Here is a 17,669-nt window from a genome sequence, read left to right as displayed (position 1 = left end):
TTCCGCTGCAGCCGGAAGGAGGTGTCGTTAGCAGTGGGGGTTGTCTGTGTCCATTGTGCAGACCTTCCCTGGCTCTCATAGAGGAGAGTTCCCTGCATCGCTGTGGGGAATTATCTCTTACAGCTGGAGGGTGTATACGCAGACGCAGACAACCCCCGCTGCTAACGCCATCTCCTTCAGGAGACGTCTACCCGCTGCCCCGCCTACACACCAGGGTATGGGAGGCATAAGGCATTTCTGTAGGCAGAGTGCTCTATGATATGCATTTTAACCCCCTTAATGCCACTCTGCCTCCAGAAATGCCTTTAAACCCTCTGTATGCCACTCTGCCTCCTGAAATGCCTTATAGCTCCCTCAATGCCGCTCACAGACTTCAGTAGGGGCCACGGCCTCCCACTGCGTTCTCTTGTACTGCACTTCTCTTGTACTGCACAGAGGAAGAAGGAATGGAGCAGAGACATGTGAGGTCACGCCAGAGGCGTATCTACTGAAAATAGAGCCTATGGCAAGCACTGAAATTGCGCCCCTGTCCAAATATCTAAAACCCATTTACTAGCCCCTGCTGCCCATATATATATAAATATTAGTCCCTGCTGCCGATAGCAGGTATAGATCAACACACAAAGCCAGATCAATTGAAATTCACTTGTGATTTCAGCACTGAAGGTATAGATCAAATAAACAGAATCAGACATATAAATCCTGTATTTGCAAGTATACAATAATATATGAAACGTAGCATTGCAGGTATAGATCAAATAAATACATGGAAACCACATTGCAGGTATTAATCAACTGAATAAGACATATTAACTCAGGTACACGTAAATAATGTATGGAAACATAGCATAGCACATATGGATCTACAGAATAACACAAAAACCCAGCTTTGCAGGTAAAGATCAATTGGAATTCGCATAAAAACACGACATTAAAAAGGTATATTTAAAAACCCCTAAATTACAGGCATAGATCACAGGTTGCACACCCCAAAGCCAGCCCTGGCGTCTACACTGCCCACATAGAACCAGACCAGCACCCAGATAACACACATTAGATTTGCAATCTTTGTCCTCAAATAGTCCAGCACAAGTCAACTTTGTCCCCAAACAGTCCGGCCTGTCCCATCTTTGTCCCATATACACCTTGCCTGTGCCATCTTGGTCCCCAAGGCTCAAACCTCCTGCTAGTGCCATCTTTGCCCTTCCACAATTTTACATCTATGATACACAAACACTTTTACAGTCACTCACTAATTCACACTTTAATTCAGACAATTCATCCACACATTAACTCATGCTTTCCCTCATTCAGACAATTCATCCACACATTAACTCATGCTTTCCCTCATTCAGACAACTCATCCACACATTAACTCATGCTCTCCCTCATTCACTCAATGCATCCGCACATTAACTCATGCTCTCCCTCATTCACTCAATGCATCCACACATTAATGCACACTCTTTACTTATATCTACCCCATCTCCCTCCCTTATCACTTTCTAACCCCTCTCCCTCCTCCTTACCCACTATATACCCCCCCACCCACTATATATCCTCTCCCCCCCTACCCACTATATATCCTCCCCCCCCTACCCACTATATATCCTCTCCCCCCCTACCCACTATATATCCTCTCCCCCCCCACCCACTATATATCCTCTCCCCCCCTACCCACTATATATCCTCTCCCCCCCTACCCACTATATATCCTCTCCCCCCCCTACCCACTATATATCCTCTCCCCCCCTTACCCACTATATACCCTCCCCCCTCTCACCTTGAAGTCCAGCGACGGGAGCACGATGCTGCTGTCTTCCTGCACTGCTCGCTGGTGCCCGCTGCTTCACTGCTGAGCACCGTAATATGACATCATATTTCGGCGCCCAGCAGTGAAGCAGCGGGCACCAGCGAGCGGCTTTTAAACGCTGTCTTCTTTTTTTTGATGCGGGGGAGAACAAGGGGCGCCGAGCGGTTGCTAGGCGCCCATCTCTCTCCTCCGCATCAGTGTTTAAAAGCCGCTCGCTGGTGCCCGCTGTTTCACTGCTGAGCGCCATGAAACAAAATGAAATGCCGGCACCGGGACAGGGGTAGAGGGCTCGTGGAGGAGAATGAGGGGCGGCGAGCAGTTGCTAGGCGCCCCTCTCTCTCCTCCGCATAAAAAACAAAACAAAAAAACAGCATTTAAAAGCCGCTCACCGGCGCCCCCCTTGAGATGGCGCCCATGGCACGTGCCATAGCTGCCATACCCTATATACGCCTCTGGGTCACATACATTCACGTGACTCTGCTGGGTTCCGCTTCCTCTGTGCAGTACAAAAGACCCTCCCACAGGTAAGCATCAGGGCCCTTGTGATCCCGGTTGCCCTGGCTGCCGATCTCACGCGGGCCGCACCTCGAGGTCCTGTGGGCCGCATGTTGGATGCCCCTGGTCTAAGGCAAAGGAAAGTGTTTTTTTTACAGTAAGGACAATAAGGATGTGGAATTCTGTTTTAGCTGTTTAAATGTCTGTACAGACTCTGCAACTGGATTAATACTTGCAAAAACATAATATTCAAGGATATCATTTTTAAAGGACAATAAGGTATGGAATTCACTGCCAAGGGAGGTGGTGTTATCATATACATTATATGCCTTCAAAAGCGGTCTGGATATTTTTTATTTTTTTTAGAAAGGCTATAGGGCCATAAATAGAATTAATATTTTAGAGCGTCTTGATCCAAGGAGAAATCCGATTGCCTTTTGGAGTAAAGAAGGATTTTTTCCCCCGATGGCAGAATTTAAAGTAGCTTAACTAGGGTTTTTTTTGCCTTCTTTTGGATTAAGAGTAGGAAGGTTAGGTAGAAGGGTTGAACTTGATGGACTTTTTTGATTGATGGTCTTTTTTCAACCTTATGTACTATGACATATCTTATTACTCTAAGGAGAGATCTGTGCCATTCTGGGGTCAAGGATGATTTTTTTTCCCCTAGTTTTTGCAAAATTGGAAAGGCTGAACTTGATGGACGCATGTCTCTTTTCAGCCTATGTAACTATGTTTTTTAGGGATTAAGTTAATTTTCATGACAAAGAGGGACTTTACAATTGATTGCAAATTATCTCATCACTCTTCATAACATTCTGGAGTATATGCAAATTGCCACCATCTAGACAGAGGTAGCAGACTTTGTGAAAATGTATATGTGTCATTCTCAAAACTTTTGACCACCACTGTAGGGTTTTAAGGGTCTTTTCTTTTACTTGTATAGCAGCAACAATTTACACAGCGCTTCTTACAATACTTATATTTAAGGGGTATGACAACACTAGAATTGAGAAACTAAGAGAAACTGACAGGTTAAAATAAAGCATGGGAAGATGCTTATCTATCAACTTATAGGTTAATTCTAAATAGGATGTGGATAACTTATCAACGGTTCCTTAAAATATATAAGGTTTTGCATTTGCCATTAATTTTCATAATACTTTTATTATACTTTTTTCATTACCCACAATGAGGAGTTATAATGACCCTCACTGGTCAATTTTTTCTTTTCTTTTTTGACTATTAGATTTAATTATTTTCTATTTACATGAGCCGTAGAAAGAAATGTATTGATACCATACTTTAAAAAGGCCCCAGTATCCTTTTGGTTTACAAAACGTTTGTTTATAGATACATCAATGATTGTTTTAACTCAACAACCGATGACGGGCCAGGCACACCAGCCAAAAATGGTCAGTTAACGACCAATGACGTGCTTGGAGTTAAAATAAAAGCATTTCAAATACCCAAGGGGTGTTTACTTAAAAAAAAAAAAAAAATGGTTTGATGGGGTAAATTGGAGTGGCCAATTTCAAATATAAGGCATATGCACAAAATGGAAAAAAGCACACATCCAAAATGTGGCCTTTTAGACCCAAAACAACCAGACAAAGACGCGTACCAGGAGCTATAAATTCACACCTAAAGTACAATTTGTGTGACAATTTTTTTTTTAAAAAGTTAACAAAAAAAAATACTACCACAGATGTTGACAAAGGCTGGTGGTAAAATTAGTACCTAAAAAGGGTTAAAATAACATTTGAAATACGCTGGGGAGTCTAATTTTCAAAAATATATGATTTGATGGTAAATTGCATTGGCTGGTTTTATAGATCACCGAAATAACACGAGGCAGATCTATTTAGCAGGTTTTTTCATTATTTTTTTTGGATGTGTAAAATATTGTTCACAAAAAATCATTTATTTATAGGAAATTAGATATGATCAAATCCTATCTGAAGAAAGGCCTTCTTGTCTTGAAAAAAAACAATATATAACTTGGGTGGGTACACTAAATGGGTGAGGAGAACATTACAGCTAAACACAAGCACCACAAAAGTGTTTAAACAGTCTTGGTCACAAAGGGTACAAAAAGCCAGGTCCTTAAGTGGCTCAATTATATCTATTTTAATTAATGCTAGAAAGTGCCTCAGGTTATATTTGCGCATTCAGATTCGAATTGTACCGAATTTTTGCAAATTTGGCGATTTGTACGAAACCCCCGAAAACAATGCAAGCTGTCCCACAAATCATATTAACCCCTTAGTAACAATGGCTGATTTTATTTTTTGTACCCTTCGTGACAATGGCCGTTTTAAAGTTTCTGCTGTGCTCATGTTTACCTGTGATTTTCTTCTTTCCCGTTCACCACACCCACACAAGTTTTATATTGTTTTTTTTCACGAGACATCTTTGGATGTCATTAATTTGATTGTATCTTATCATTTACTATAAAAAAAAGTATAAAGTATGGTAAAACATGGAGAAATAAAGGACTTTTTCTGACTTTTACTTGAAAAATATTTTACTCATCTACAAACGCTAATTAAAAAAACCCTGCTAAGTAGATCCTAATAGTTGTCCTGAGTTTAGAAATACCCAATGTTTTTATGTTTTTGACGGGTTTTTTTGCACGTTATAGGTCAATAATTACAACTCGTATATTTCTATTTCAAAATATTTTTTTTTCAAATATGGTCATTTTGCCCACATGCCAAATTTGGGAGCCCACCACTTTACCCCAATCAAGCCAAATATTTTTTGAAAACCAGACACCCCAGGGTATTTCAAATACTGGTATTTCAACTCTTTCCATGCACTAATTTTACCACCGGCCTTTGCCAACATGTATGGTGGTATTTTTTTTTCACACACATACTTTAGGTATGAATTTACTGGTCCTGGAATATATCACTGTCAAAGACCACCACAATAATATGTTGTGACGGGTAAATCTGTGTCTGTCGTAGTGGTTGCGACCATCGAGGGTTAAAATGTGTGGATTTTTGTACTTTCCCCATATTTGTGGTGTTTACTTGCGTATACTGTGTTCTCCTTCATGTCCTACCCTATCCATGTGCCACATGTCCTGCCCCCAGACTTTTAACCCTGTATAACTAGGACACCATTGGCCCGACCACAGCACTATCATATGGAGATACCCCAGGGGTGGTGTGGTGCCGACCAGGTGTAGTCTGGGGAGTGAGCCGCCTGTAGATTCCCGGCGGATGGGACTTCCAGGACAGCGGGAACTTTGAACTGCTGCCGCTCAGGGTCCCTGTGACCGATCACGTTGCTTTTTGGAAAGGATATCCTAAGGCCCCCGAGCTATCCATCGTTAGCCCGGGATCACCGCCGCTCCTTCGGGGGTCGGTGGCCTAAGTGTTTGGACTGTCTGGGCTGAGCGGGGCTATGTGGACATGTTTATGGCCTTTTTCCTGCGTTGGACTGTATATAAGCCCTTGTGTTTGCCAAATAAATAGTTCCTGTTTTACCTCCTGCCTTGTTATTGAGGTAAGTCGGTGCTGCCCTTATCAGGGTGGTAGAGTGCTGTATTTCTATACGTCTGTATACTACAGTGCCGCCGGGGTTCCTGAAGAGCTGTGTCCTCTGCTACGATCACTTGTTGTCCTTTTCAGGACAATTGCCCCACTGCGTAGCTCAGATTCGGCAAGCCACCGTGGTAAAGCAGCCCCTTCTCTCTGCAATGCTGGTTCTGCCTGGCGGTAAAAGTGGGAGTACCCAGTCGGGGTACAGGTCAGTCCAGTCACATATGTGTTGAGCAACATCTCCCGAGTACAGCGATACATGGGCTTGTCAGGTTATTTGTGAGGTAAAACTCTACCTTTATGAGGTTTGCATTTTTTGCTATTTGGACATCTGGTCAGTATGTGCCTATGTCCTATTTTTGGGACATAGAAACATAGAAAGTGACGGCAGATAAGAACCAGTAGGCCCATCCAGTCTGCCCAACCTCTGAGTACTTTCCTTTAGTACTTGCCCTTATCCTATATCTAGCTTGGCCTTATGAACCTGGACAATTCGATTTACCCCGTCAAATCATACTTTTTTTTTTTTTTTTTTTACATCTAGACACTTCATGGGCTTTTTACATGTCAGTATTTTCACTCTTTCCACACGAGAATTTTTGTGAAGAGATAATTTTCGTTTTGACATTTTGTTGGAACTAGATGGTTCCATCTAGATGGCGACATCAGCGGGGGAATTTTTACATTACCAAATTCATGCTTAACTTTTTTTGTGATTAATAAGCTGGATTCCATTGGCTTGAGTGGTTTAATGCAGTACTTGTATTCACCCTGCAGGGTGCCCACAGATCTGGAGAAAACCTCTTGGAAACTTATCGGCACCATCTTGCGAGAGGCAAAATCTATTCCAATATGTCGTAGTGTCACTTGTCACCACTCTCCGGAGCAGTCACAGTGCGTCCTGGGGTGGGTTTTCGGTGTCACTTAACACCTCGCTATCATGGCATTTCAGTGGCACCGTTTAAGCTCTTTAAAATCAGGCTTCAGGGTGATGGGCAACAGATCTCAGTGTTAAGGCAACACAGTTTGGGAGAAGAAGGCGTCTCTAGATCGCTTTGTACACCCTTTTAAAGCCATGACAGGACAGGCACGTCAATGGTCGCCAAAGGGATGTTTTTCCAAGATGTGCCCGGTACGTCAATTGTAGTTAAGGGGTTAAGTTGTCAGTAGATTTCCAGCCAAATATTAAACGTATTTGAAAAAATAAACTTGTTTTCTGTATATAGAAATAGTATTACTGAAAGGGCAAAGCCAGCAAAAGTAAAGTTTAATAGCGGACATAAAAGTTGGTTGAGTGCTCATGTATACGTCAATAAGCAAAGCTTAATTGGTTCAGCTGTAACCTATCCAGCTCGGAAATTCATTACATTATATACTATACAAAGGTTTCCTGAAAATTAAAAATGAGCTTCCAATTAGCCAAGCATATGCTGTGATCTGCTCAGAACATGACAAAGGAAAGGTACATGTTAGAACGTTTTTTAATTTAAAAAATGTTTGCGCTTCAGGTCTTTTAGGATGTTCTGTTTGTTTTGACCATCTGATCATAGGACAGGTAAAAGGAAAGCACTTACAGTGGGGCAAAAAAGTATTTAGTCAGCCACCAATTGTGCAAGTTCTCCCACTTAAAAAGATGAGAGAGGCCTGTAATTTTCACCATAGGTACACTATGAGAGACAGAATGAGGCAACAAAGTCCATAAATCACATTGTCTGATTTTTAAAGAATTTATTTGCAAATTATGGTGGAAAATAAGTATTTGGTCAATAACAAAAGTTCATATCAATACTTTGTTACATACCCTTTGTTGGCAATGACAAAGGTCAAACGTTTTCTGTAAGTCTTCACAAGGTTTTCACACGCTGTTGCTGGTATTTTGGACCATACCTCCATGCAGATCTCCTCTAGAGCAGTGATGTTTTGGGGCTGTTGCTAGGCAACACGGGCTTTCAACTCCCTCCAAAGATTTTCTATGGGGTTGAGATCTGGAGACTGGCTAGGTCACTCCAGGACCTAGAAATGCTTCTTACGAAGCCACTCCTTCGCTGCCCGGGCGGTGTGTTTGGGATCATTGTCATGCTGAAAGACCCAGCCACGTTTCATCTTCAATGCCCTTGCTGATGGAAGGAGGTTTTCACTCAAAATCTCACGATACATGGCCCCATTCATTCTTTCCTTTACACGGATCAGTCGTCCTGGTCCCTTTGCAGAAAAACAGCCCCAAAGCATGATGTTTCCACCCCCATGCTTCACCGTAAGGTATGGTGTTCTTTGGATGCAACTCAGCATAGAGTTGAGTTTCTACCAAAAAGTTCTACCTTGGTTTCATCTGACCGTATGACATTCGCCCAATCCTCTTCTGTATCATCCAAATGCTCTCTAGCAAACTTCAGACGGGCCCAGACATGTACTGGCTTAAGCAGGGGGACACGTCTGGCACTGCATGATTTGAGTCCCTGGTGGCGTAGTGTGTTACTGATGGTAGCCTTTGTTACTTTGGTCCCAGCTCTCTGCAGGTCATTCACTAGGTCCCCCCGTGTGGTTCTGGGATTTTTGCTCACCGCTCTTGTGATCATTTTGACACCACGGAGTGAGATCTTGCGTGGAGCCCCAGATCGAGGGAGATTATCAGTGGTCCTGTATGTCTTCCATTTTCGAATAATTGCTCCCACATTTGATTTCTTCACACCAAGCTGCTTGTCTATTGCAGATTCAGTCTTCCCAGCCTGGTGCAGGTCTACAATTTTGTTTCTGGTGTCCTTCGACAGCTCTTTGGTCTTGGCCATAGTGGGGTTTGGAGTGTGACTGTTTGAGGTTGTGGACAGGTGTCTTTTATACTGATAAGTTCAAACAGGTGCCATTAATACAGGTAACGAGTGGAGGACAGAGGAGACTCTTAAAGAAGATGTTACAGATCTGTGAGAGCCAGATATCTTGCTTGTTTGTAGGTGACCAAATACTTATTTTTCTGAGGAATTTACCAATGAATTCATTAGAGCTCCTACAATGTGATTTCCTGTATTCTTTCCCCCCATTCTGTCTCTCATAGTTGAAGTGTGGTGAAAATTACAGGCCTCTCTCATCTTTTTAAGTGGGAGAACTTGCTGCCTCCCTCTCAGACTGTCTATGTAATATAATACCTATACGTTTAGATAGATATGAAGTGTTATAAAACCAGAAATTATCTGTAAGGACATTGTCAAAAATATCATATACCAAACTGTGTTGTATAAAAACCAAGCAGTGCGTTAAAAAAAAGAAACAACTGATATACCTTTTTCATGTTTGTTCCAACATAACTTTTAGCTTCTTCCTTAAATTGAGGTAGTCTGAAACAAAAAATAAACTGGGTTAGTAATCTTTTAATGTTCTAAGTAATAGCTTTAGTAATAGTAGAGCCTAGAATAGGCAACATAGGGTAGTAACCAGTACTCCTGAAGTATTTGAAGCATAAAAAAATTATTTTTTACACTGCTTTGTCATTAACTGCCCCTTTTTGTATTTTTGCCCCCTTGTGTATTGATGCCCCAGCCCAGCATCTTTTAGTATTGATTTAATGAGCCCCCCACACCCTTGTATTTATGCCCCCACACCCTTGTATATTGATTTATGTGATGCCCCAGCCAATCCCCTCCCTTGTGTATTGATGCCCCCACCCTTTTTATATTGGGGATTTAAGTGACTTTGAATGTGGCAAGGTTGTTGGTGTCAGATGGGCTGATGTGAGTAATTCAGAAACTGCGGATTTATTGGGACTTTCACGCACAACCAGGGGTTTACAGAGAATGGTCCGAAAAAATATCCAGGGAGCAGCAGTTTTGTGGACGAAAATCCCTTGTTGATGTCGGGGGAGAATAGGCAGACTGGTTTGAGATGACAAAGGCAACAGTAACTCGTATTCTGCATACCTTGGTTGTGACATCACTCAATGTACAACAAGTCGAACCTTGAAGCAGATGGGCTACAGCAGCAGAAGACCACACCGGGTGCCACTCCTGTCAGCTAAGAACAGTAAACTGAGGCTACAATTCGCACAGGCTCACCATAATTGGACAATGGAGGACTGTAAGAACGTTGCCTCGATTGAGTCTCGATTCCAGCTGCGACATTCAGGTAGCAGGGTTAGACTTTGGCTTAAACAACATGAAAGTATGGATCCATCCTGTCATGTATCAACGGTTTAGGCTGGTGGTGTAATGATGTGGGGGGGTGCATTTTCTTGGCACACGTTGGGCCCTTAAGTACCAATTGAGCATCGTTTAAATGCAACAGCCTACCTGAGTATTGTTGCTGACCATGTCCATCCCTTTATGACCACAGTGTACCCATCTTCTGATGGCTACTTCCAGCAGGATAATGCTCCATGTCACAAAGCTAACATAATCATAAGTCACCAGATCTCAATCCAATATAGGACCTTTGGCATGTGGCAGAAAAAGAGATTCACATCATGGATGTGACAAATCTCCAGCAACTGCGTGATGTCATCCGGTCTGTATGGACCAAAATCTCAGAGGAATGTTTCCAGCACCTTGTAGAAAGAATGCCACAACGAATGAAGGCAGTTCTGAAGGCAAAAGGGCGTCCAACCCGGTACTAGCAAGGTGTACCTAATAAAGTGGCCAGTGAGTGTATATACAGTTGTGCTCATAACTTTGCATTTCATTGGTTATATATGTACCATTAACAAAAAAAAAAAAATACATGAGTGGGCAGGCACTTTCATTTTTCATGGGATTCATACTCAACCGTAGGTTATAACTGAATGGCACAATCATAAAACAAAGCATGGCAAGAGAAAAATCAAATGACACCTGTTCAAAACTTAGCATCAATGACAGCATGTAGTATTTTGTAATAGTTGTCTATGAGGCCCCAAACTCTTGCATGTGGTATAGCTGCCCATTCACCATGGCAAAATGCCTCTGTTTTTTTGTGGTCATGAGTAAACCACACATTTGAGATGTCCCCAGAGTGGCTCAATGACATTAAGATCAGTTCAAATCTTCACCTTTTTCTGCTGTAACCACTAGAGGGTCAACTTGGCCTTGTGCTTAGGGTCATTGCCATGCTGGAAAGTCAAAGAGCACCCCACGCGCAGAAGAATGCAAATTCTCTGCTGCATTCATCTTGCCATCAATTTTCACAAGATTCCCTGTGTCTTTAGAGCTCATATCCCCACAAAACATCAGTGAGCCATCAGCATGCTTCACAGTGGGGATGGTATTCTTTTCGCTATAGGACTTTGTGACAGAGACCCATACTCAGGCTGAGTAGCTCCGCAATTGAAATCTTCCTTGCCGTGAATACTGAGTTGCTCAAGAGTTAGTCCTCTGTAATTCTCCCACCAAGCACTAGTTGAGACAGTGTAAGAGTAAAACAGAACTCAGTTTATTTAAGACAGCACAGATATTGATACACAACACATGATAGGATTAGGGATATAATCTCATCAACCATCAGACAGCCCCGCACCGCCATACAGTTCTATGGCCAGCAATCCTCACCCGATAAAGAGTCACTATTTCGAGGCGATCCCGAGGGATCGGCGTCAATCCCAAGTACCAATGGAGAGCTCCGGGCCCGAAGACGTTATGGTCCAAAAATCGATCAGATATCAGAATCCTAAACATCAGCCTCAGAAACTTCCCCAGGAATAGTCTGCGGAGAGTTCCATAGTCGTGGCTGGGTAAACCCTGGTCCTAAGGATTGGTAATAAAACCAGGGTTGCCACACAAGCTCCCTTTCTGTAACCACCACCGAGTGTTGTCCATCACAAGCAATATGTAACCTCAAAAGAGCGACGTGGTGCGAGAAAGGGTGTTTCCCCAGGAATCCACCAGTGCCCTCTGTGGCGACATAAGTATTGTTGTCAATGTTTTTGCCAGTTGAACTGTATCACATGTGTATTTGATATGTTAAGGAGGGCACACCTACAGTGATTCAATATGCCTGTTGAATGCAAAATCTTAGTCCAGTCTCTCTTTGCCCACCATCTTGCATGGATGGGGCAACCGGTGGTGGGCTGGGTTATGTTGGACCTTTAGGTTGCAGGTTAGTCTTGGAAAGTGTTGTATTGTATGTTGGGCTGTCACTCATTTATTGTAGGTTACTGTGTTTTTGTCTCTTATTAAATATCTGTTAAAGTAGACGAACCTTTGTGTTATATTTTTATATTTGGTTTAACACCACACCCTCCTCACAAACTCAATCATACACGCATGTGTCTTCAGCCTCAGGGGGTTACTGAGGCAGACATGTTGACCCCTCTCCAAACATAGCGCTTATGGCTGTGACCATAAAGCTGTATTTTTTCGTCTTGTCACTGCAAATTACAGCGTGCCAGAAGCTGTGAGGCATGTCAAGGTGTTGTCAGGCATTTTCTAACTGAGCTTTTTTGTGGCATTGGCGCAGTAAAGGTTTCTTTCTGGCAACTTGACAACGCAGCTCATTGTTGTTCAAGTATCGTCGTATTGTGCTCCTTGAAACAACCACCACCTTTTTTCTCCGGAGGTTAACTGTGGGTTTTTATTTGTATCCCGAACAATTCTTCTGGCAGTTGTGGCCAAACATTTTCTTGGTCTACCTGACCTTGGCTTAGTATCAAGAGATATACGTTTTCCACTTCATCTAAGTGATTAAACAGTACTGACTGGCATCTTCAAGGCTGTGGATATCTTTTATATCCTTTTCCATCAGTAAAAAGTTCCATTATGCAGGTGTTTTGTTATTTTCGGCTCCTTATGGCTCAGTATCTAGCCTGCTCAGCAAAAGCACGTGAGAGTTAACAAACTTATTGACTTATTTATACAAAGACAGTAATTGCAACTTAAAAAGCCATGGGTGTGGGAAATGAATCTTTAATTGCCATTTTAACCTGTGTGTGTTCCAAGGCCAAACATTTAACCCCTTCGTGACAAAGGCTGATTTTACTTTTTGTAATCAAGGGGTGTCTTGATGTTTGTGCTTCTTACGCCTTTGCGGCCTGGGAGACCAATCTTGTGAAGGGTCCAGCAGAGTCTCCGGTGCAGAAAATGACGGCTCCCAGTCGGTGACCTCGCACGCCGGTAGACCAAGGTCCTCTGTGAACTGGCGGACATCACTGGCGTGCCGGATGACATGGGTAGCGTTGCCACGGCGGACCAGAAGGGCAAACGGAAAACCCCACTGATAGGGGATATTAGCCTCGCGCAGGGCCTGTGTGACGGGACGGAGCAGTCTCCGAGCCTGCAGCGTGAGTGGCGAAAGATCCTGAAAAATGGTGATAGGGTGCGAGTCCCATAAGCAAGTTGCGTTACTCCTGTAATGGCGCATGATCTCTTCCTTCAGGGGATAACTTTGGAGGCAACAAACAACATCCCTTGGGGGTGCGGATCCCGTAGGTTTCTGACGGAGAGCCCTATGAGCCCTGTCAAGATGGATGAGTGTGTCAGTCGGCCTGTTGAGAATCTTATTAAAGATAATTTGTAGCGTCGGGGCAATCTCCTCATGAGTAACCGATTCCGGTATACCACGGACCCTCAGGTTATTTCGCCGGCCTCGGTTATCGAGGTCTTCCAATTTCCCGGTGAGTTGCACTAGAGCATCTGCCTGGCCCCGTAGCTGGGAAGTCAGAGCGTCAACGGTTTTACAAATCTTTGGCTGCGCGTCTTCCAGAGAGGCTACGCGGTCGCCAATATGTCGTATGTCTGCTTGTATAGCAGAAAGACTCACGTGGATGCCTTGCGTAGCCCTGTCGACAATCACCGCGATATCATCCTTAGAGGGTAGAGAGTCGAGCTTGTCGTGCCATAGGCGATCTGCCCGGTGAGTGTGAGGTGTCTGCGAGGTAGCGCAATCCTCGTCGGCTGGTTCACTTGCCGGACTCGCGGGAGAAGATGGCGGCCGTTGCGAGGAATCGCGGGAGTCCTGGTCGGACGGCGCGGTGAAGAAGGAGCGCACGGAGGTAAGAGTGGTCCTGTCCTTGGACCCCGATGGCTTCGGGGTATTTAGCTTAGAGTGTTTGCCCATCTCGGGGGGGTTTATCGAAAAACCGAAGCCTATTAACGAGCGTGATGCGCGGGAGCTCAGGACTTATGCGTCCATCTTGTTCGCTGGTCGGCCACGCCCCCGATTTTACTTTTTGTACCCTTCGTGACAATGGCCGTTTTAACATTTCTGCGCTGCTCGTGTTTAGTTGTAATTTTCTTCTTTCCCGTTTACTGAACCCACACACATTAGATATTGTTTTTTTCAGGACAAGAAGGGCTTTCTTTAGATGACATTGTTTTGATTGTATCATATTATTTACTATTAAAAAAAAGTATAAAATATGGTGAAAATTTTAGAAAAAAATGACTGTTTCTAACTTTTAGTTGAAAAATCTTTTACTCATCTATAAAAGGTAATGAAAAAACCTGCTAAATAGATTCTACTATTTGTCCTGAGTTTAGAAATACCCAATGTTTTTTTGCTTTTTTCTACACATTATGGGGCAAAAAGTACAGGTAGCGTTTTGCTATTTCAAAGCCTTTTTTTCCAAATCTGGTAATTCTTCCCCCCATGTGCCATTTCGGGTATCTTTGAAGCCGGCCAATGCAATTTACCCCATCAAGTCATATATTTTTGAAAACTAGACAGCCCAGGGTATTCCAAGTGCTAGTATTTTAACCCTTTCCAAGCACTTATTCTACCATCAGCCTTTGTCAAACTTTATGGTAGTAATTTTTTTTGCGTTTGTTTTTTCACACACATTTTACTTTAGGTATGAATAAACAGGTTCTGGTATATGTCACTATCATAAAACACCCCAATATGTGTTTAGCAACATCTCCTGAGTACAGCGATACCTCACATGAATGATTTTGCCTGGCTGTTTGGGGGCAAAAGGGCCACATTTGGGGCATGCGCATTGGTACATCTTTGAGCCAGGCCATTTCAGTGTGCCCAACAAAACCATATATTTTTGAAAACTAGACACCCCAGGGTATTTTAAATGCTGGTATTTTAACTCTTTGCATGCATTGCATTTTACCACCAGCATTTTTTCAAAGTTTGCAGTAGTATTTTTGTGTGTGTATTTTTCCCCACACACACCTACTTTATGTATGAATTTACAGCTCCTGGTATATGCATGTGAGTGTGTGTCATTTTTGGGGGGAACTAAAAGGCCACATTTGGTACGTGTGCATTTTTCTAATTGGAAATTAGATGTGTGGCCATCCTTCCCCCCGTGTTATTTGGGACATTGTTGAATCTGGCCAATTCAATTTACCCCATCAAATCATACATTTTTTAAAAGCAGACACCCCATGGGCATTTAATATGCCAGTATTTTAACTCTTTCCATGCGAAAATTGTTTTAAACTAATGTGCTAATTTTAGGACTTTTTAGGAATTTTTTTTTGCCTTTTTTAAAACATTTTTAACATTTTTTTTCAACTTGAAGGTTCCCCTGATAGTGACATCAGAGGGAAATTATTTTTACATTTTACTGGTGTTTTACTATTTTTTTTCTAATGATTATTAATTTTATTTTATTTTTAGTTTTTTTTTTTTCTAATCACACTGTGATTAGAAAGCTGAGCTCCATTGACTTGCATGGTTGAATGCAGTACCTATATTCAACCTGCAAGTGGAGCCAGAGTTCTCTAGAGGGTCAGGAGACCGTCTAGCGAACTTTTTCGTCTTTATTATTTTTTTTCCCGGGCCGCCGCCATCTTGCTGATGGCGAAGATCACCGGCAGCTGCGGCTGTGACCGCTCTCCGGAGCGGTCACAGTCCAAGTGTTTGGTGTCGCTGGATGCCTCCTGATCGAGGCATTCCAGTGACAGCATTTAAGTTTAGGAGGTGATCGTTGATCGCCTCCTAAACGCTTTTAAAACGGGCGTCCGCCGCCATACATTGTATGGCGGATGTTGACGCCCCGGGGAGGGGCCAGACATGGCCCCTGATTCCGATCATGGCGTTGCTGAATGCCTCGATGTCGAGGCATTACAGCAACGCCGTTTGGGTAAAAAAAATTAAAAAAAAATGTTAACGACATGTTTTTCCGTGACGTGCCCGGACCGGCAATTGTCATCAAGGGGTTAATGTAATGTAAACTTTTGATCAGGGCCAGGGGTTAACTAAAAACCACTGGGCCCCGGTGCAAAAATTGCCCCAGGGCCCCCCAAATCTGTGCCATCATTGCCCCCAAACAACTTATCCTTTGCTCCCCCTTCCAACATATGTAAACACACTCATATTTACTAACACACGTACACATGCATGCTCACACACAAATATGCTCTCACACAGGTAAACGTACGCACGCACACACGCCACACACTCTCGTGCCACGCACACACGTTCATGCGCATGCGCGCTCATTCACGCACTATTTATATGCATACACACTAATTAAATCAGAACTGAACTATTAATAATTAGGAATATCTGATTTCACTGCTCACTTTCTGGCATTTTGCCCTGGGTAAGAAAGCCACTTAAATTATGAGCTGAAACTTGTGGTCATGACACACTGAGATAATTGAGTTTTGAAGGTCAGTCTTTTGCAGTTGCAATTTCACCTGCCTGAATTGTAATCCAATGTCATATCATTAAAGCAAAACATGATTTCCTGAATGCCAAATCTAAATGTTTGTTCTCGGTTCACCAACTCCAATAAGTCTTTATCTCATGTTAACCCAATCCTCAACAATACAGACCTGCACACCAACACAGTATATGGGCAAATCAGCAAAAAATATGAAAGAGAAGCATTTTTTTTTTAAAGAAAATACAATACTATACTTATGGGTATATTACAAGGCGGCATGATAGGATTTTGGGGGATTAAATATGGGACTCCGGGAAGAGACGGCGTTTATAAACAAACTATTACAGATTGAGAAATACAAGGGTTGGCTAATTCAACAAATCCATTACTTCCCCATCTACAGTCCGATGTATGACGCACATAGGCAGCTATGTTTAGTTTGCTGGGTCACGCAAGATGCCACTTAAAACTTTGCTTAACAAATTTCTAGTGATCGGCTGAGAGCAACGCAAATTTCTCTTTGTATATTACGGATATCAGGCTGGGACGTCTGTCTGAACTTAAACGCTTTTGACCTACAAATGAAAATTGAGAATTTCTGTACAAAATAAAAAAAGTTCATTAACTGAGCTGATATACACCATTGGCCTGGTCATAAACGTTAACAGACGCAGATTTGTTATATTATATATTTGTTATATGTTATATTATTTGTTCTGCAGGTGCTATAGCTACAAAGACTTTTAAAGCACTAGCATGAGCTAAAATTAATGTTCCCTTATGTCACTTATGTTTCAAGACATACACATGTATTAATAACTTTAAATAAAAAAACAATATGTAGTACATCACACTTTAAATAAATAGTAGTGTCTTATTTCAAGATCCCCACTAAATGCTGAATTGGGGTTTTGCATCCTATATACCCTACAATCACTCTATGAACACACATGGCTGCCTGTCTATCTTTCCCTGTTGACCCTGAATAGGAGTAGAATATGCCAGTCCTCAGGAGGCCATGTCAGCACGGCACAGGCAAACACAAGAGGGTTTACCTTGAGAAGAGCAGCTGCACCATGTCGACAAGAGCGTGCTCTGCAGATTTTCTCAATAACTCTGTGAAGACAAAAACAAATAACACAGGTGTCATTACCCTGTGTGATATTATCAAGAGGCTTCTGCAAGCGGACTCCCCTCTATTCCTTGTTTACAGAGGATTAAAGAAAATTTATTAAAACCATACCCAAACCTCCCCTTCTCTCACTGCGTATGGTTTAACAACACCAGATGGCAC

The 17,669-nt window shown here is 42.6% G+C and overlaps 1 protein-coding gene across 1 annotated transcript in view; it reads right to left on the bottom strand.

Annotated features, from left to right (window-relative positions):
- The window catches only part of LOC149279305 (Golgi-specific brefeldin A-resistance guanine nucleotide exchange factor 1-like), a 168,495-nt gene that overhangs the window by 136,322 nt on the left and 14,504 nt on the right, over positions 1–17,669 (bottom strand). The window contains exons 5-6 of the mRNA XM_089501339.1: positions 17,431–17,491; positions 9,131–9,185 (exon numbers count right to left, since the gene is read on the bottom strand). Coding sequence (XP_089357465.1) covers positions 9,131–9,185; positions 17,431–17,491 — 116 coding nt within the window. The remainder of the gene's footprint in view (positions 1–9,130; positions 9,186–17,430; positions 17,492–17,669) is intronic.

The sequence above is a fragment of the Sceloporus occidentalis genome, unplaced genomic scaffold (genome assembly GCF_023333645.1).
Source record: "Sceloporus occidentalis isolate IW3139 unplaced genomic scaffold, rSceOcc1.0.p SCAF_172, whole genome shotgun sequence".
Lineage (NCBI taxonomy): Eukaryota > Metazoa > Chordata > Lepidosauria > Squamata > Phrynosomatidae > Sceloporus > Sceloporus occidentalis.
This window is presented reverse-complemented; position numbering and strand designations above follow the sequence as displayed.